Genomic DNA, 20,766 nt, shown 5'->3' with positions numbered 1-20,766 from the left:
AGGATTTTACAGTAAACATGAAATGATAACATGCTTTCTACCCGATGACTAGTTTTCTATTTCATTATTACAATGTATTGTATGTTCTCTGATATATATTTTGCAAAAGCCCGCCCAATGGACAGTTTAGTTCAGGTCTACATATCTAAAACAACTTATCCAAACACCTTCTAAATGGACTTTACAGACACAGGTGGAGTTTAAACCAGAGAATAGGGTTGGAAGTATTGCAGAGACAATGGCTACGAATGCAGAACACTATCCCCCCAAATAGGTTTCCAAGTAGATTTAGGTCTTTACTTTGATTAGACTGGTCTAATACATTAATATGCTTTGAGTTAAATCATCAAAATACCATCAAAAAGTAGAAACATGCAAAAAGCTTGTTAGTGCTTAAAAATGAGGTTTGATTGCAATAATCCTAATAAAGATTTTTCTTTTGATTATTGAAGAGGGTATACATAATTTTCAAAATCCTGTTTCAACAAATAAAAACAGACACCACATTGTTTCTGTTATCTAAATGCTTCATCTAACTCAACTCTGAGACAAACACATTGGTTAAATAAAGCTGATTTTTTGATCAAAAAATACCAGGAATATGGATATTTTTGAGATTAATGTTAAAGTTAAATCAAACAAACATATGTATTTAGTAGAGCCATATAGTTTTGAAATATTTTATTTTCATTTGTAGGACCTAGAACACATAGAAGTATATTTGTGTTCTTAACTGAACACACAAGATTTGGAAAAAAAAATATGTGTTGTAAGTAAAGGTAACTTCATCAGCAAAGACTTGAAGCATTAAGAATTAAGTTAACATTTTACAGTGAGAAAGCAACTTGTAAATCAAACAAAGAAACATTTGGTAAAATTTACCTTAAAAATAAATTGATGAAGCACATGCTAATAATGTAGCAATGCGAACAGATTCTCAGTGAGGAAACATGCATTTAAATGTTAATCTTTCTTTAAAAGGTCTTTATGTCGAAGCCCGAAGCCCATCACTTTCTTTTATATCTCCATGCATAATTCATCTGTCTTTGTATTTACAGCCATCGAAGAATTAACCTGTCACAGAACCCAGAAAAGAAATGTCGGCATATCTCTATCTGTCAACTGCTCACCTGATATAGAGCAGCGAACCCCGACGTGTTCAAACAAGACTTGGATATTATGCATCATCAGCTGACACAAAACAAGAAAGTGGGAAATTAAAAAGCCAGGAGACAATGAAGGTGGCAGCAAGTGAAAGAATAAATGATGATTCTCCCCCCCGTCCTGGAGCCAGGGGACATGTTGCATGTCATCTCGGTGTCTTGGTACGCACTGGTGCGGTGATGATGTGCTGGGCAGGGCCAGTTCACAACAGAGTCAAGGGCACCAAGGTGACGGCAAGTTAAACGCTCCAACTGTTCCCTGTCTCCAAACAAATACATGGATGAGTGAATCTCCCAGCGAGGAGAAAGGGTGCAGGGATCAAAGAGGGGCAATGACAGTTCCGCATTTAACCTCTGACCTGTTTGACATTTCAGCAGCATGAGGTAAACACACAGGTCATCATATAGACACTCAAACTGGCTTGAGGTAAAATCTGTGAAAGATTACAGTGCCCTGGAAATATATTTATACCTGTTAAACTTTTCACATTTTGTTGTGTTACAACCTACAATTAGTGCATAACTGTTAGGTGAATGTACAATAATGAAAGGTGTGCCAAATACAATCGCAAGTCCATTGACGTCCATCTTTACCAGCGTTGAGCATTCAAAAACCAAAGTTTTTGCCCATTCTCCTTTGCAAAATAGTGCGAGATTTCCTGAATAACATGTGGACATCAGCTTCCAATTAAATTTGGGTCTGGGCTTTGACTGAGCCAAGCCTAACACATCCGTCCATTTAATCTGACCTGCCGTCACCAACATGTTTCAGGGTGGGGAAACATGTTGGTGACGTGTTTTTGTGGTTTTGTTGTTGCAGTTTTTGCTTTCCTTCAAACATGGAAATTTGCACGTAAGGCACAAAGTTTAATTTTAGTTTCATCTAAACAGAGCACATTCTTCAGCATGATTGCTGTGTTTCCTACATGGCTTTTCTTCAACTGCAAGCAGAAGTTCTTATTGCTTTCCATTTGCTACTCTCCTGAAATAAATTTGAAATTTGTAGAGAGCACCATTAATAGGTTGGAATAATTGTTTAATAACCTACCTATCTTAATATTTTACCTAGATAAAGTTCAACTTTATCCCTGTGTCCTTTACTATTCTTCAAATTAATATACAAGGTTTTATTTACTACCTCTTCGGCTACAATTTTACAATTTGTAAGAAGGCATCTATATCAAAAGGGAAAAAGGGAAAATATAAAACAAAATGAACTTTTTGGTTATGAAGTAACCAAAAGATTTTAATAATTTTGCAAGGCACTGCAAACTCTAAACATTAAAATAGTTTTGTATATATGAAAGGGGAAATGAATTAGCTGGGGAGCAATTTTCGACAGAACTATGGTTTATTAACAAGAGAGCCTGACGAATGTGACCAATCTTTCCATTTATTATCATCTGAGCAAATTAGTCAACCCGTCTCCTGAAAATGATCTTCTTATGCAATACAGAAGCAATAACAGTGCCGTTCTGCTTTGAGCTGGAAAGTCAATTTGTGTGTATTTCTTTCTTTTAAGCCCTGCTCTGATTCTCTCCGACAAGAATGTGTCATTGTTGGAAGTGTTTGGTATCTAAAAAGCTTTTTGGGTTTCAATGGCCGCACAACGGCCTCTTGGCCAGAAACAGAGGTTCAAGGGAGATGCAGTCCCTTGAATTTAAAATGGTTGACGTCTTCAAAAACTGAGAACATGATTGAAATTTTTTGAGACAAGTGTGATAAAAAAATCAATCTAAAATGAAAATGAAACCATTGCAACAATCTACAGTGTGCTCTCCGGAGGTCCACAAATCTTCAAAACCAAAATATGGTGCACTGGTGCAGTCAGAACCACCTGGAGCTTAGTGATGATGGTTGACCTCTGGAAAACACACCCCTCACTGCCTTCCTTAACCTTCCTCAACAACACTGGCTGCACTTCCATTGACCTGAAAATGGCACAAATTGAAATTATGAAAATAAAGTAGCATAATGGAAACACAGCAATTTAAAAAAAATAAAATAAATAAAACGTTTTTCAATAAAAAGTTTTTTTGTGCTACAATGAGATGGTATTTCAGCTGTACTGAAATTGGTTTTTCACAAAACTTCAATGGAAACACCTATTTGCATCACTTTACTTTGGAAAGAAACTGTGATAGGCAACATATCACGCAGCAATTTGTTTCCATAACCAAATGTAACTGGCAGAGCTCATACATAACATACATTCTGCAAATTTAGCATTTCTGTCAGCAAAGCTTCCAACCATTTTCTACGGTTTATAATCTATCTGTGCCTCTAAAGTCTATTTAGAAGATGCTAACATTAGTTGTTGTTGACATGTAAGACAAAGACTGAAAGTTCACAATGACTCCTTGTCAGAGATGAGTCGTCTGCACAGACGGCCAGTAATGTGTCGTCTCCAAGGAGCTTCGGGGAGCTCTCATTTCGCCTTTACATCTACAGACACAGCAGGAGATGTTGGAGTGAATTGGCAGCTACTTCTCTTCTCATCTATTCTCAGATAAGTGAGTAAAGTTTGAAAGAATTATAGGAATTTATTTGGTTTCATCCAGAGTAGCTGCCATAAGCATGATTACTTATACAGCCTTAGCAATGTTTACACAACTCCCTCAGTGACGTGAGTCAATGTGGCAGAGAGTTATGGAAAACACACAGGAGGATGATGCTTGAGTTTCAGCTCCCATTCATTCATTCATTCATTTAGTCTAGTTTCACAACTATAATGCAGGAAGGAACCAATTTGATAACTGCTTTGCCTATATGCATCCATGTGTGTCTAATTAGACTTTTGTTAATAATGAACATTTGAATAACTATTTTAATTACTTGCGACCAAAAGATGATGAATAAAATGATGAATTACATTCAACAGAAAAGTTGAAAAGTGCTTAGCACACCCAGTTTATTGGGTACTTTTTAGTTAAGTTGTAGTTTTGAGCTATGGACTGTATGGATCAGATGCGCAGCAGTGCAGATCAAAACTATATTGTTATTGCAGGTACTTTATGAAGGGGTTTATGCAGTTGAGGAGAACAAGTATTATGAACAGTGGCTGAAGGCCTTTGTCTAAAAAAAAGAGCAAATAAACAAATCAAATACGTTTTCGAATGGAGATTAACTACTCTCTTAGTGTTCATCTTAAGTTAGTACACAAAGTACCCTCAATGTATGGTTAGTGTTTTATGTAGTTTTTAGAACATTACACTGTAAACTCTGTGCCTTGCATTTCCGTTCATCCAGAGTTATGAGGGAACATGTTCATGTGGCTAACGATCACAGACTATGCTGTACTTGCTCCTCCTCCTTCAGCCAACTCTTCTCCTTCCAGACATGATTTGCGATCTTGCGGGTTCTGTTTCTGCACTGAACAACACCAGTCCCAAACTCCTACTTTTATAGGTGCCAATGAAATAAAAAGCAACAAAAGATCATCAGCCTTATGTTGAATTCAAAATAAAATCACTTTGTATTCGCAACTTAGTGATGAGCAGAAAGAGCTCATCTGCATGCTCCTCTCATGTCTAACACTGGTCACTTTCCGTTGGTGGTCCCTCATCCCAGAGGGATAAGCTCACTGGTGCCTGTCTGACTGTATGCCAGCAAAGTATACAAACAGATTAAACACACAACATCCATTTAAAGCAGTCCATATTGCTTTGTTCCTAATCATCCGATCAATGATCATTTCAAATCCATCCAAGTTGTAGAATTAGTCAATCTTGGCTTCTCTACATTTGACAGAATAAAAAATGTTCCTTGCATATCTTAGTTTCATATTTTCCCAATGGTGAAACATTTGCTCATTGAACGAATCATTTGAGTGACTGAACTGCTGCAAGTCACCAACCGATTTGTTCATTTCTCAGTTCAGATGAGGTCAGCGCGAAGAGTGGAAGTAGAAGTTTTGTGTTCTGAGAATGTATGAAAAAGAAAATCGCACAATGATGTATTCGCCTGACATTGTTAACAAACAATGTCAGGCAATGTCCTGCCTTTCTCTATGGACCTGGCTTGTCCTCTTTGTTCATGCATGAATTCTTACCAGGTACTAAGGCTTTCAGCCAAAGTCCAAATGTATGTACTTATATTTAGGCTAGTTGACATAATACTGCATTAGAGAAACATTTTAGTCATTTAGAAAATATTTCTGAGCACAATGTATTTTAGCTATGCCTGATATTATTTTATAATGCACTACTTAACTACTTAAGACTGTAAAACATGGAAAATTATGTTTTTTGAGACTAAACATCCTCTAAGCAAATGATGTTGAAGATTCTGACTCTTACCATAACCTTCTCTGATGCATTAGTGAGAAATGTTTTTAATCTTGGCCTATCACTTATTTTTGTCATTCTATGAAAATGCATTTCTTTCTTTTTCCATACAAAAGTTATTTTATTTGAGATATTTTTGTATCATAAAATACATTATGATATAAACCTGACTAACCTGAAGAATCAGAAATACTGAAGAAATTACGAACCATTACTCACTAATCCTCAGCCAACCCAGAATAACAAGGAAAGCACACACACACACACACACACACACACACACACACACCACACGCAGACCTTCTCAAATAGCATTTTTGACACAAGCAATAAAATAACAAAAATCTGAATTCTTGCTCAATATTTTCACAATGTATTGCACAAACAGCTGATGCAATCTCACGTAATTACCTTCTTGTGTTTTTACTAAGTGATGCAATAGCTAGAGAGATTTTACCATAATACACTTTACACTTGTATTGATTAGAATAACTGTTTAAACCAGTTGAAAACGTAATGGCTCATAAACGTATTCACACCCCTTGAATATTTGGGCATTTTGTCACATTATAACCACAAACTTTAATGTATTTAGGTGGGCATTTTTGTGTGTAAAACTCCAAGTGGTGCCTGTGCTCAGCCTCCTTGACGCCACACTTTATATCCATCTTCCACTGGAAATGCTGCTGTAAGGCTCTAAGCTTATGTTCATTTACTTATCATGACCATATGACATGGAAAAGAACAAAAAAACATCAAATAAGAACAAAATGTAGCAGCAGCAGAAAAAATTTGCAATGCAATGCATGTCACATTATTCAGGACTGTATGTGCTAAAAATGCAAAAACCTTGTACCTTTTTCTTTCATCTTTCACGGTTACGCACTGTTTTTGTTATTAAACTATCTGACTACGTAATTAGTTTATTGCACATACACAACAATGCCTAAACAAAATAAATGAAATAATTTCATAATTGTAATCACCAAAAATTTGGGGGAAAAAAAAGAAAATGAAGAAAGAAAATTGTACTAAAAGCATCCAGCTGGATGAGTAAAATTAGGAGGAAAAGGTCTTCATAAACTTGGCAACGGTATTCAGCTCTGTTTTGCTCATCCTGCTCCTTGTGTTGCGTTAATGTTGCACATTCAGATAAATTTACTGGGATGATGAAGGTTACACAGCTTGTTTTGACACAAGGCTCCAAAGAATATCACACATGAATACACCAGACTAACTCCTTTTTCATCCTACGGTGGCATTAAATGTCTCAATGCCATCTGGTGCAGGGAAAATAAAAAAAAAGTTTCACTTTTAAGGAAGACCATCCTAATTGGTAAATGTTTACTTGCTGCAGCTCTCAGTGGGCAGGCACACAGCTTTTAATGAGTCACTAAAGCCTATGGGCTCTTTAAGCTTACTTTAAGTGTGTTTCCAAACAAACTCAACCCGGGGATGAACTGTTGATAATGGCTTGTAAGGGGTGAAACACAGCACTGAGTGATCAAGCACGCACACAAGTACAATTACCCTTTTACTACTGTTGTGTGTGTGTTTTAGCAATTCTCACTTTGTAAGACCCATTTTCCAACAATTACTGCATTGTGAGGACCCATTATGGGGCAGAAAGCCCGGGCCCCTTAAAGAGAAGTTCTATTTTTGGGTTAGGGGTTGGGTTTAGAAATGAAATGGGAGTTGAGTTTAGGTTATGTGAAGGGTCAGGGTTAAGCTATAGGAATGACTGAACAATGAATGGAGGCCAATGCTGAGTCCTTGTGAAATTAGAAAGATATACTACATGTGTGCGTGCGTGTGTGTGCGCGTGCGTGCACAGTTTTGTTTGGTATTAATGCATGTCTTATAATATAATTCCATTCCCTGATGTTCCCTTTATGCTCTGGAAAACAACCGTTGGTAAGGGACTTCTAAGCATCTAAAGCAGGGGTGGGCAATCCTGGTCCTCGAGGGCCGGTGTCCTGCAACTCTTAGACGTCTCCCTGGTCCAACACACTTGAATCCAACAGCTGAATCACCTCCTATGTGCAGTCAAATTCTCCAGAGTCCTGCTAATGACCTCATTATTTGACTCAGGTGTGTTGAAGTAGAGACACATCTAAAAGTTGCAGGAGACCGGCCCTCTAGATCAGGAGTTGCCCACCCCTGATCTAGAGACTCCGACCTATCGTTGGAAGTAACAAAATCACCTGTATTATCCTAAAAATGCATCTGGAAATTCAAAGACAGTACGCTCGAAATTGTGTAATATGTTGGTTCATCAAAGAGTAACCTCCAAGTTATGAAATGTAACAAACATTTCAGTAAAGTAACCCTTTATTTCAGGAACGTAAACCTGTAACTTTTGGAAAGTATCCTTCAGGAAAAGTAACCCCCCCAAGCATGGGCGATAACCTCTATGTTTTAGGAAAAGACAAGGTTATAATTCACCTCCTCAGTGTCAAAGAGCAGTCCGTAAGAGGTTGAGTAACCACGAAGTTAAAAAAAAACAAACAAACAAAAAAAGCACGGCAAAAACTTCTACAGGAGTTTATTTTACGTTCCTGCAGTGCTTCCCCTAATTTCCATAAAGTTATATGTTGCAGGTAATAAAATCCAGGTGTGTAAATTCAGCCAGAATGTAATAGAACTGATTGGAAATAGAGAAAATCTAAATCCTAAATAAAGTTTGACAAAAAAAAAAATAAAATCAAGTATTTAATGTGAACATACATTGTATCATTTCCTATTAACAGCTTTGTGAAATTACAGTTTCAACTTATGCATTTATGGTTATGTTTGCTTACTGTGCCTCAAGTTATATAAAAGACCTCCTCTAAATTGGGATCACTTACATCCGTCAGTATTTGCCAATTTATCTGAACTCATCTTTAATCTGTGTTTACGCATGTGGAAACGTGCGTATGTGCGCTCCGGCTGCACTTAGAACTTGTTTCCTATTGCTCACCGGGTCTATACACATTAATCTCTGCCTCCACGGCACCGTATTGCCTCATACGCTCCGCTCTCTATCCCTGACCCAATATGCTGTGTGATCCTGCCTACAGCCTCATTTGTCTCCATCAGGGGACAAGCGAGGTTACGACTCACCAAAGCGCAGTACGTCTCAGGCGGATCTCCACACGTGATGTTTGGGGGGTCGAGGGCCACTCGCAGGTACTTTGTCATGTCGGTGGCTTCTGGTTGACAGGCCATGTAGTCCCATGCCAGGCCCTCCTCTGTATAGATCTGGGACTTGCACACGTCATAGTGTCCCCAGACTGCAGGGTAATGTTGCATAGCATGTGTCACACTGGTGCACACAGCCTGCAGGGTGAGTAATATAGGCCAAAACATTGCTGATCTTTTTCTTTGTGGCTTTTTTAGAATTCCTCTTCTAAGTTTTCTTTGTCTTTAAAGCTGCAACTGCCTCTTTGCTGTACCACAGGGAAGGCTCTAAATCACTTGAGGGTCTGAATGGTGCGATGAAGCATTTCGGAACAGTGGAAGCATCTTGAACTCGTGTGTGTGTGTGTGAGCAGATTCGGGCAACTATTAACGTCCACGTCGTTATTCTGGCTTTGATTGGCAGCACATCTGACTGGCTGATGAGATGTGCCAACAAGTGAGCTTTCTCAACAGTGCTGATCACTGATGAAAAGGTCAACAATCGGTCAGATGTGATGTTTAGAGAGGAGCAACACTTCTCATATGTCAGCAGATTCTGATCTTGATCGTCCGTCAATTGTGGGGTTTGCCACTGGCAGCATCCTAAAAGACAGGAGACGAAAAAAAAGACAGTTGGAAAATGTTAGCACACTAAAATACTACAGACATAAAACCATCATTGCCTATCCTCACATAATCATAGGGTGGTAAAACACAATCCAAGGTTCTTCTATCTGTACGTAATGCTCAGTAATGACCATGTCGAAACCACTGCATACAATTTAAATCGAACTTGCTCCATAAAGCATAATCTCCATATGATTTTCATACAAAAAGCCTTATTTCCATGTCTCAAGTCCCTGAGTTTAAGTTATAGCTCTTTCCGACTCCTTCGACACCCTTTGTGCAGAGCAACATCTGTCTAAGCCCCGTTAGACGCATTTTGGATGCATTAAAGTAAAACAGTGAGACAGAAATGGTTTATTTGAGGTATTGTACGTTTCCCACAGCTTTCACAAGCCATCAGTCAGATGATGCAACTCATCAGGCAAAGGTGACTCGCAGCAGTCTTCAGAGACCTATATAATCTTAACATAAAGAGTGCATCAAGAAGAACAACTGCCTCTGAAATAGGAGATTTGGACTAGTGGAGTTATCCTCAGGGTCGTTTTGCTGTGATGAAAATGAGTTCTATATATTCAGTGCCAAAAACATAATTTTAGTAGCTTATTTTTACCACAGAGAAATTTAAATGTGAATTTTATTTTCATTTGGAAAAAAAATCTGATGCTAAAAAATAACAGTTTTCAACAAAGACACTAACTGTTGGCACATGTGACATCTATTTAAAAAGCTAAACGTGTCCATATCTAATGTTAGAACAAAATGAACATGTTAAGTAATGCTGCCCGAAGACCTGATGTTCCTGTCATCATGCCATGAAAGGACAGTAAGATGGCTATGGAAATCTCTATCAAGGGCAAACACATAGTAACATAGCCATAGCAACAAATAGGTGCTACCTGCTATCAATCTATTTGTAGAAAGCATCCCAGAAAAAAAATAAATAAATAAAAAATCTGCCCTACCTTTTGGTATTTGGCCAGATGAGGCCAAGATTAAGCATTTTTGGCAACAAAGACTTCAGGTTGGATAGCATGAAGCAAAAAATGAAGATGTGGAAAAGTAGCTTATGACCTTCTGAAAAAAAAGTAGCTTATGACTGTAGTTGGGAATGTGTTAGGCTATGAGTCTGTCAGACCTAAATCCTAAATGAAACTTGTGTGGTATGCTGAAAGAGCGAAGTATTGGTGAGAACCCAAAACTCCAGATGATGTAGTGAGATTGTGCAAAGAAAAATAATGAAAGCATCCCACTGTGCTCCAACCTTAATAAACGACTAAGAGTGTTTGTACAAGGAGACGGTAAAAAATAGTAATAGCAGCAGTATCAATAATCATGCCACCAGAGATTTTGTTGAAACAATAATTCATCAGTCATCTTAGCTGACTGAATATATGTAATCTGATTAAAGGTTGAGTTGGAAAAACTAATAGATCGTTTCAATTTAAGGTCAATTACCTCTCGAGAATTCACAGCATCTAAAATGTTTTCTTCCTGCTTTGCTGTGTTTTTAGCTCCATCTATCTTCCAATAGACTCTGATTAGCTTTCTTGCCCCTGCTGAATAAAATAATCCTCCAAGCATAATAATGCCAGCCCGATTCATTGGCATGATGTGCTTAGGGTGATGTGGAGTCTTACTTTGTCTCTACACATGTAAACATTTTGGCCACAAGGTTCAATTTTGGTTGCATTTGCCCAGAGCACTGCCGGTCACATTTTCAAAGTCTTTATACTGAGAATGACTTAAAAATGTGCAGAGCATTAATTGGGAGCATGGACCTTGTTGAAGGATTTGATTTAAAAAATGAAGAACAAGAACTTACAACAACAAAAGAACATGGAGACAAGGGGAATGCAGTGAGCCAGAGTAGAATAAAAACCACAGGAATCCAAGAAATAAAGAGTGGCACAGAAACTACAGCAGGGATAACGAGGCATAATGGGAGGAACCAGGAAGGAGAGTGAGGAGCAGAAGTGTTTAAGTAATGGGAGAGTGAACGTGGAACAATGGACCTGGGCTGATTGGCTAACGGCCTGCAGGTGTGAGGGGAGAGAGAGTGAGAAAGTGGCACAGGGGGCAACCGAGAGTACACAAGGCTCTAAGTCTAGGAAATGAATCTAACACTGAAGAATAACAAGACCTGACAAGCATAATTAAACTAAATGAACAAGGAATACCTGGACACAAGAACCAAAGTTCAGAGAGGACTGAACCAAAGTAAAAAAAAGAAAAGAAACATGGTCAGTCTAATCAAAGAAAAGGAACTAAACAACACAGGAAGTAACAAAACCCAAAACCAACTCAAACGTGAACCGCAATGAAGTATGTTTATTTGAGTTATGAACTAGTGACAGCTGGCTAGACATGTCGATCCCTACAGGATTAAAGGACGGCAGCCTCCATTCTGAAAAGGAGAAAATCAGCCAAAGAAAGCCGAAAGAAATTTTATTTTAATATAGCTCCTGTCAAGCGAGAGGACACCCAACAAGAGGCCTGCTAGAAATTTGATAACACAGCTAGAACTCTGAGTGATGAATAAAACTCCCCATGAAAGAAACTTTTGTATTATTTTCAATGAATATAAATGTCAGTCTCTGATCATCGGAGATGCGCCACAGGATCAGCCTCTCTCATTTTCAACACACAAATATCTCTTCACACTTCATCAGGCTGCTTCATAATCCTAATGATGACGTTCACAATGCTCCATGTCAAATTAGGTATCAGCTGCGTGTAGGGGTGGTCACTTATCTTCTTATTTAAAAGAAACATTTATGATTAATAAGAGGCAGCAGTTGGATTCGCCATGAGAAGTTAAGAGTTAATCTTTCCCACGTTGAGTAATGACATCTTCACAGAACTACTATTAAGTAATGCAGGCTTGTGAAAAAAAAAATCGTCTAAAATGCAAAACAGTTCAAATTTATCTTTAGCATCATTACTTTACCCTGAGGCACACATTTCTGCAGGTATAGTGTAAAGACAGCACAACATATTACAGCCTCTGTTCAGAGTTTGATATTACCAAATATCGTCTTCTACTCCTGTTTTCCCCTTTTCTCATATCTCTGCCTCGGTGACACTGCTCAAAAATGCGGCGAGCAGCTCGGGAATGCCATAATTTCACCGCGAAAAAAAATACGAGGTCAGATTCTATATTAAAAGTCATAAATATTTAAGCACCTCTCCATATGCAGGGAGAGGAAGAGCCACCTCACCTCGATCGCTCTCCCACCCCTCTCACCATCTCTTTCACTTCACTTTTCCTTAAACCCCTGAAACACCCCCTTGTGTCTGCTTGCATCCTGTCCCCTGGGCAGCTCAAGCATAGCAGAGTGTTTTAAAAGTCAGCAGACGGCCTGTCGTGCCCCATGGCTCGTAATGGTTACGAACTCCCCCTGCTAGACTCTTAAGAATCATTCCGGATGGGTTTCATTCATTTTATAGTCATCCTGGTTAAGTACAGCTTTTGACCCCTTCAACGACTGTGACTTTCTGATCTCAATGTGATAAGGGTCACATCCCTACCTGCAAGTATCCACAAAAGTTTGAAAAAGCAAACAAACAAAAAAAAGCATCTTGATGAAACAGCCTGGCGCTTATTTTGTTGTTTATCTTTCAACAATTTTCCACCTGGTGAGGATTTTTGCTTGTACACACACATACATGCACAGACAAACACAAACACACACACACACACAATTCCTTTTCATTGTGTTTATTGATTGCATTGACTTCCAAGCAATCACTTCTGATCTGCTGCCAATTTAGGCAGACTGATGTGCTTTGCTTTGCTCTGGCTGATGAGAACAACAATAAATGGATAAATTCTCCCAACATCCTCAGAGCCAAAAGCCAACCCCTCAATATGAGTCACAGTGGGATCCATTGGCAAGCAGAAACACGTCTGTGTGGGAACATGTTTTTTTTTCCCTTTCCTTCTTCAGAATCTCACTTCTCACTAAGACCTCCATTCAAGATCTCATCCTTTTCTGTTTTAGTCACTTAACTGTTTCTCTCTGTGTGTGTCCCAAAAGCAAGTCCGTGCACTCAAACCACCTGCACATAAAAAACACTATTACTGCTCCACCTTTAACTTCACCAACAACACCAGCCACATTAGCTCACTTGTTATTTGCAGGGAAGGTTTTTTTTTTTTTTTTTTTTTCCCCCCCCAGCACTTTTCTGCAGAAGAGCCACGATTTCACCGAGGGGACGTGAGTGATGTGGGGACAGTGTGATAGTCCTGCAGCCACAGCCAGACAGCTTATATTTGAAATATTCTGCCATGTATAATTCAAAGTTCTTCTTCTGGTCATCTAACATGCAAAGAAGCACACAGCATATTAGCAACAGGGGCGGGTGGGGGCATGTAAAACCCCTAAAGCTGTGTTTTTGCCTCTTTTTCCCCCTCAAGATTCTGGGTCTGCAAAAGGGGGTTCATGATGGACTATCCATAGTAAAGCATGCAAACTATGCATAATATATAACATAAAAATAAATAAATAAGTAAAAAATGTTGCATTGAAGCTTGTATTTTTTGTTCCAAAAGTATTCAAAAAAGGCTTTGAAAAAATGTGCATAGATAACGAAGCAATACATACATGTTAAATTGAACACTACCTTCTATTTTATAGGAATATTCCATGTTCCTTTTCAAAATTTATAAAAACTCTGATGACCATTTACGATTAGCAAGCAGTACACAAACGAGTACGTTTTACAGTGAAAAATAAATTGTCTGATCCTTTCCTCTGTGCCAAAACTGTTTTAACCAAACTGACACGCTTTAGGGGTGACCATTGTTCCCCTTTGTGGCGGCTCGTTGGTGACGCCACTGGTTGGCAAAAACAAACACTATAAAAATCCGACACATACAGTACATCTTTAAAACAGTGAGTCTGTGTATGTAAGAAAATAAAAAAAGTGCCTTTTTTAGATTAGCCATGTACTCAAATTGATATGGATTTATCAACTGCTAAATTAATGTTGGCTTATTCTCGCACCAATCAGCTTTTTTTAATGTTCCGAGTCAGATTTTCCGCATTTACACATTTGTGCAACAGGTACTGAAGCAATATTTCTTTAATTAAATAACTGATAAGTTGATAGCTGTTACTAATACCAAATTAGGTTAGGAATGTCATGAGTCTTAAAGGCTAGATCAATACTATTTAATATGTCGTATACTGGCTTTTATTCAACTTTTGTCCTTTATAACGCTCATTCAGTATTATTTTCAGCTCCCGTATAACCTTTAAGCCTTTTAAAAAACTCACTATAAAAGCAGAATCCCAATTAAACATAATTCATCTCCACAAAGCGACACTGTAAAAGCCACAACATGCAAAGACGGCCAAAACAATATACTCACATTTAATTGCGCTCCCGGGACGAGCTGATTGTTCAACAAGTTATTTACAGCATTTGCTTAATGGATTCTCACTCGGAGCTGAAAGCCTTTTCTATAGTGTCTTTTTTTGCTCTAACAGTGGCAAAATGATCTCGTGGCAAAAGAAAAGAAGTAACGCTGACGCATGACGCGTGAATTCACCCGGACACCCGCGACGTTTCTGTTTGCTCCAACTTTCCTTCAACTTTTCGGTGTCACTAACTAAGCGTATTTTCATCCGATTGTCATATCTTTTCTCTCGCTCACTCAGGACTTTTCCGAAAATCGACTGTGGTCCATTCAAGACTTTACGCAGCGTTGCTGCTTATTGGCGCTGTGTTCATCGGAATGGCGCACAAAAAAAAAAAAAAAAAAAAAGAAGACCCCACGCTCCCTCTAGCAGCCACATCAGCTGAGAGAAGTCACTTCGTTGTCCCCAGATTGATGGAAGTACATCCCGAAGCAGAGCGACTCTTGGGGGACAGGTTGCCAAATTTCTCAGCCCAGGCGACTTGCGAACAGAGGAGAGAGGAGAGAGATAAGCATCTCTCTGAAATGGAGCCACAATGTCCAGTTTCACGCGAACGCTCCGCCGGGTCCTAAAGATAATAGCGACAGGCAGTTGAGGCTAAACTCCTTTTCTTTCTTCAAAAGACTGCTGTGATTAGTTCACATTTCTGTGCAAAATGTGCGCAGAGTACTGCTAAACTTTGTTTTATGTTTGCTCTTTTTCAAACTTACAAACGCAATTTAGTTTTTTTTAATTATTATTATTAGCTTTTTTTTAAATATTGATTCATGATTGTTTATTAATGGCTATTATTTCGTTTCTTTATGCATTAATTCCGTGGAGTACATAGGACTTACAGGAAAACGCAGAGATGCATGTGTGATCATCAGTAATGTTCATACGTATGCAGCGAAGTCCAATAGGAGCGAATGCGTTCCAGTACTATATGAACGTGAGCGGCGACCAGCCCACAACAGTTGTATGCTTCACGGTGTTTAACTGCGTGTTATCCCGGTAAAACCCATGAGTAAACTCAAAGTGAGTTTGGGTTATTTTCCAAACATAAAAATAGAAACGGAGTAAAGCTATCCAAAAGAAAACGCGTGTCCTAACCCAGGCATTGGACGTGCAAGTTCCAAAAACGATCGGAGAGAGTGTTTAGAAATCAGTGAAGATTCCTTAGTCTTATTTAGGCTGGAGTCTGATCTTTTCCATTCGCGCTGATCACCCTTTCAGATCACAAACACTCCTTGTTTCGTGCATAACGCCTTAAGACTCAATGCATTCCAGGACAAACAACAACAAGGAAAGAAAGAAAAAAAAAAAAGCTCTTACCTTGCATGTGAGTGTATAGACATTCAAGCTTAACAAAACCCGATCAAGAGCGAGAGAGAGAGAGAGAGAGAGAAAAAAATACTGTCCTGAATCTGTAGAGTAATTAATCGGTGGGTTTTTTTGGAAGCAGCGCCGAAAGAACAAGTAGGCGCGCCTGCCGGGCTCCCTTGGCGCGGAGTCACAGATGTCACCCTCTCCCACTACAGGGTGCCGAACAGCGCGGCGAGCAGCCATGCTGACAGCTCGCTTTGAATACGCATTTTAATTGTGCCGTAATGCCAAACTGCTGCAGATTACCACACGATAAGAGCAGCCGCGCCCAGCTGAAGGTCATCACAGTCACTGAGCAAGATCCGTATCCCACTCTTTGGTGCTGCTGCATACATTTCCAAACTACACGGGTTCTTAGCAGAATAAGCAACTCTTTTTTCGTTTTATTAGACCTTTGTCTTTGTAGGTACTTTTGTGCCTGTGATCTTCTTAACCAGATACTGTAGAGTGCTTAAATACAAAATCCACCAAGCTTTCGCTTAGAAAAAAAAAAAAAAAAACACGGTTGTTTTTTTTAAGTTTTTTCAGCACCATGCACAGCTTCATGTAGCCCACAACCATTGTAGTTTGAGTTTGAGTGCATTTAAAAAAAGTTTGTATTAATTCAGTTGAGATTCAACAAACTTGTTAGCTGTTTTTGTATTTGTCTTTTCTATGTCTTCTTTATATTTATTTAATTTTTAACTGTATTACTCTGTTTTCATACATTGCTTCACTGCATCCTGTTATTTAATCTCATGCTTCATTGTTTTATAAAACATATTATTTTTTACATTTGTTTTTATTACTGTTGTGCTGCACTAAAACATGTTATTTTTTTGTGAAGGTGACACACTCGACCTGCGATCTTTACTGATTTTTTACTTTTAAAACCTTACCAGGTTTTAAACCTCCATCACTGAGGTGGAACTCAGTTCAGAGCTGCTGTTCTTCTTAATCAAAAGAAGCCAGTGGAGGATGTCTCCGACTCTGATTATCATGTGTCTCTGGGAGGAGTGCTCTGGGTAAATCCAGAATCCTTTGGCCAATGGATGCCTTAAGATCCACTGAAATGACAGGAGAGTTAGGATAAAGAGAGGGATGTATGGGCCTCCCATGGACTAGTTAAATCCATTGGTGGATTTACCTACATCATAAGATCAGCTCCTGAATCATTGGGCTAGATTGATAGATCGATAAATAGATGGACAAGTTTCCATACAACCATCACTGACATGGCATATTAGTTTGGGATTAATATCACTTATCTTTATCCATTTAAAAAAAAAAAAAAAAAACCTGTTTAATTATTTGTGAGGGATCACTGACCTGTTGAACCTTCAACTGTCTTCAAGTTTTTTATATTCCACCCACATTGTGTAATGCAAACCACTGTATGCATTAAACAACACTCTCACCATGCCTAATAGTTGGTAGAGTGTTCCTGGATTTGAAGAGTCATCCTGACACCCTAAAAGCTATTTAGTTTAATTTTTGTTAAATTCCTTAATCTTTCGTTAAACATTCCTCAAGTTCAACATTGGGGTAGTGTAATGGACCCAATGGCAGCCCAATCTGAAATTTGATGCCAAGGCCTAGAAGGCAGGTCCAGCTTAAACTGTCAAATGCCTTGCTTCAAAATTACAGATGAAATAAATTCATATTAGTCCATAAAATGCTTGTTCATTAAAATGACTGAAGTTGCTTGGTGTATGATCATCCCACGCTGGAAAAAGAAAAGTTAAAATGTGTCTTTAAGTGGCCAAACGTAACACGGCATAAATTGTTAACAATGACGACATGCAAACTTCTGACCGGGATTGCAGACAGACAGAATGTCCCTTAAATCCCACCAGGAATCCCTTCATAACTCCTCCACTCCATAACTCATCCACTGTTTTCAGCTGAACACAACAGTGGACGACAAGGATCCAGAGGTGGAGTCTGCCCTCTCACCCTCTGCATGTCCTTTCCCTCTGCGCCACGGAGAGCCCGGGGCTGACAGAGATGGAGGGTTTGCTGTTTCATTCCGCTCCCAGGGGTCTATTGATGGTTTCAAAGTGGAGTCCACCTGCCACAGCTTTAATCATCCGTGACCCCAGCTGCATGTTGGAAGACCAACGAACGGTGGCGGGGGTGGGATCATGCAGTGCCTTTCTTGGATGTGTGAGCAGTCAAGAAAAAGGAAGCGAAGACAGACATAAAGAGAAGATGAAGAAAGATTTGGTACCTGCAGAGTTAAGAATGAGTGTTTTGAGTTTCTGTCTCCGTAGCCAGATGGATGCTTGAAATAACACTGATTTAGATACCACGTATATTTGGAGTTATTTTTTTCATAAGTAATTTATTTGGTCTAAATGTATCATTAGTGTATTTAATTTCAACCAAAAGGTGGAGCACTGTGAATCAGCATGCAGGCACATCTCGTGGCTGCCAAATTAATTCAATTTATTCAAAAGCCTTTCTTAAGGCCAAGGTTGTAATCATGGCTTGCAATTAGATGGGACATAAATATTAGATGACTTCACTTTCCAAGTCCCTATGAAAGGCAAACCCAAGTATTTTTAAGCTGTTGTTGATTTCCATAAAGATATCAGGTGCTAGTGGCTATAATTAAAAGAGAATTAACACACAGTAGTGCACAAGTCTCCAATCTTTAAAGTGATCCATGATTAGTTGAACATGTTGGCCTAGTTATGTTGTAATTTTCCTATTAAATGAAAACTGCTGTTTGTGATATGTAAAAACTCATAATTACTTTAAAAACAATGATATCTTTCATTATATTTTTCACCCATGGAGTCCAAAATTTTTTCATCTGCGCAGTGCATGCTGGGTTGAGGATGCTACAGAGGATGCTCTGTAGATTTCTGTAGTGAAATCTACAGAAATCACTATAGTAGATTTCTGTAGTGAAATCTACAGAGCAAACACAAAAACTGATAAAGGACCTTTAAGGTGGTCATTGACCCTTGAACAGTCATTTTACTGCTTAGTTCCTAAAATTGAGTAGGTAGCACCACTAGGGGGCGTCTCCTCTCTTTTTTTTGTTGTTATCCACCGAGTAAGAATTTTCCCCATGTTTTTTGGTAAGTCAGAAAGGAAGGCGATGATGAGTTACTGAGCGGCGTAACTTCTGTTATTTTTCTCATTTATGAGAAGACAATGTAAGTTTAGTGCCATAGAGATCTGGTTTCGCATGGTCAACGTGAAATAAAGTAAAAGTGTGGGATACTTTACCCCTGAGTTCTACATCATTCTTGTTAGAGTGGCTAACCACCGCTGCTAGCGGTGGTTAGCCAACCTCTCACCGCAACTCCTCACCCCGCAAGATACAACCAAATGGTGTGCAAACAGTTTTTATCCACAAAGCGCCTAAACTCCGCTGCCGGCTAACGAGGGAAAGACGCTGGGAGAAACAGTAGACATAGACAATGCTGGGAACTCTTTTAAATGATAACGGAGATATTGCTACTGCCGCCAGTACCGATTGTGGAACCTGTTACAGAGCTACAGAACAACTTACCAGATCTCACAGTCAAACCAGAGGTAAGTGTCCTTCTAAGGGCAACTCTTTCCTCTTCCTTTGTTTGGGCCTCCTCATTTTTTATACCCCTTGTGATTTTTATGTTCCATCAATTTCAAAGCACTCCTGTTAAAATCTAAAAGGCCTAACGCTGTTATTCTTTGCTGTTTTTGGCTTGACGAGCGCAATCACACCAAGGATACACCATTTACCCAAAATGCAATGCAGTTTAAACAACATGGCGATGTCCATGTGGCAATTTTATTAAAATTTATAAAAACAAACAACCTACATTAATATCTCTGTATTGCTTTTACAACTGAAATAAATATTTCTCAAATAAAGTCTATTATTACAACTAATAATAGATCCCCATAAGGTCTTTTACCTTGTCCTGTACATTTTCGTAAAGTAGCTGTGGCTATCCGCAGGTTCTCCAGACACTATTTATATACTAGGCGAATTTTTAGCAGAATAGTTTACACTTGGTTTAATTTAGGGGTATAAGAAGCAAAGGAGGCTAAAGACAAAGACATGCCACACATTTCAGATTTGTATTTGTGAAATCTATTGAAGACCATCTATTATTGTTTATCCAACTAATAATTTTGCACTACTTTATCTAAACCCCAATTTAACCAAACAGAAAATTGTAGCTATAACAGATGTAGGATGTAGGCAACATAGTGGCAGCTCGTCAGCCAGAAAGGCACAAGTGAATTTGAGTGCAAAAAAAAGTTCTGTGTGCAAGGAATATTCTGTGCTTTCTGGGGAGTAAGAAAGTCACTGCAAGTTAATTTATATGAGGAAGTGATCAGGGCAAGGAAGGAGATGGGAATCGCTCTTCAGGAATTGGGTAATGTGGAGTTCTGTATTAATCCTTTTTTTCAGTATACTTGTGCACATGTTTGTTCAATTGAGTAATGGTTGTTTGCAATACTGAAAGTTGTAGACAACTTTCTGGCTTAGATCATTCCAGATATATCTTTTTAGAAGTAAGTCCAGATACACTGAGAATGCATCACTGTTTTAACATGATTGTAGAGGTTGTTTCTACTTTAAGTATCAGATAACTAACAGGTTCTCACCTCCTCTAAAATTTCTTCAAGATGGTTTATTGTGTAAATAAATAAACCATGCATCTGCCCTAAGAGTGAACTGTCAAAATCAGATTTTTTGTCAAATTAAATTATTTTATTCCTGCTTGATTCAGTGATATTAGATTTTGATTAAAT

The 20,766-nt window shown here is 38.6% G+C and overlaps 1 protein-coding gene across 11 annotated transcripts in view; it reads right to left on the bottom strand.

Annotated features, from left to right (window-relative positions):
* Positions 1-19,749, bottom strand: part of LOC106948690 (netrin-G1-like) — a 73,473-nt gene extending 53,724 nt beyond the window's left edge. For 3 of the 11 annotated variants that reach the window (XR_001425226.1, XM_015034513.1, XM_015034521.1), the window contains exons 1-2: positions 14,613-15,311; positions 8,555-9,214 (exon numbers count right to left, since the gene is read on the bottom strand). Coding sequence is in view for 10 of the 11 variants with exons in the window: in XM_015034513.1 (XP_014889999.1) it covers positions 8,555-8,800 (246 nt within the window). In the remaining variant the exon portion in view is untranslated. Of the gene's footprint in view, positions 1-4,635; positions 4,733-8,554; positions 9,215-11,060; positions 11,161-14,612; positions 15,315-15,975; positions 16,357-16,904; positions 17,073-19,531 lie in introns of those variants that run through there. The other 8 variants (XM_015034516.1, XM_015034517.1, XM_015034515.1 and 5 more) reach the window with 8 other exon arrangements.
* Between the last annotated feature and the right edge of the window lie 1,017 nt (positions 19,750-20,766).

This window comes from Poecilia latipinna, unplaced genomic scaffold (assembly GCF_001443285.1).
Source record: "Poecilia latipinna isolate Pla-1442-1.1 unplaced genomic scaffold, P_latipinna-1.0 Scaffold302, whole genome shotgun sequence".
Classification (NCBI taxonomy): domain Eukaryota; kingdom Metazoa; phylum Chordata; class Actinopteri; order Cyprinodontiformes; family Poeciliidae; genus Poecilia; species Poecilia latipinna.
This window is presented reverse-complemented; position numbering and strand designations above follow the sequence as displayed.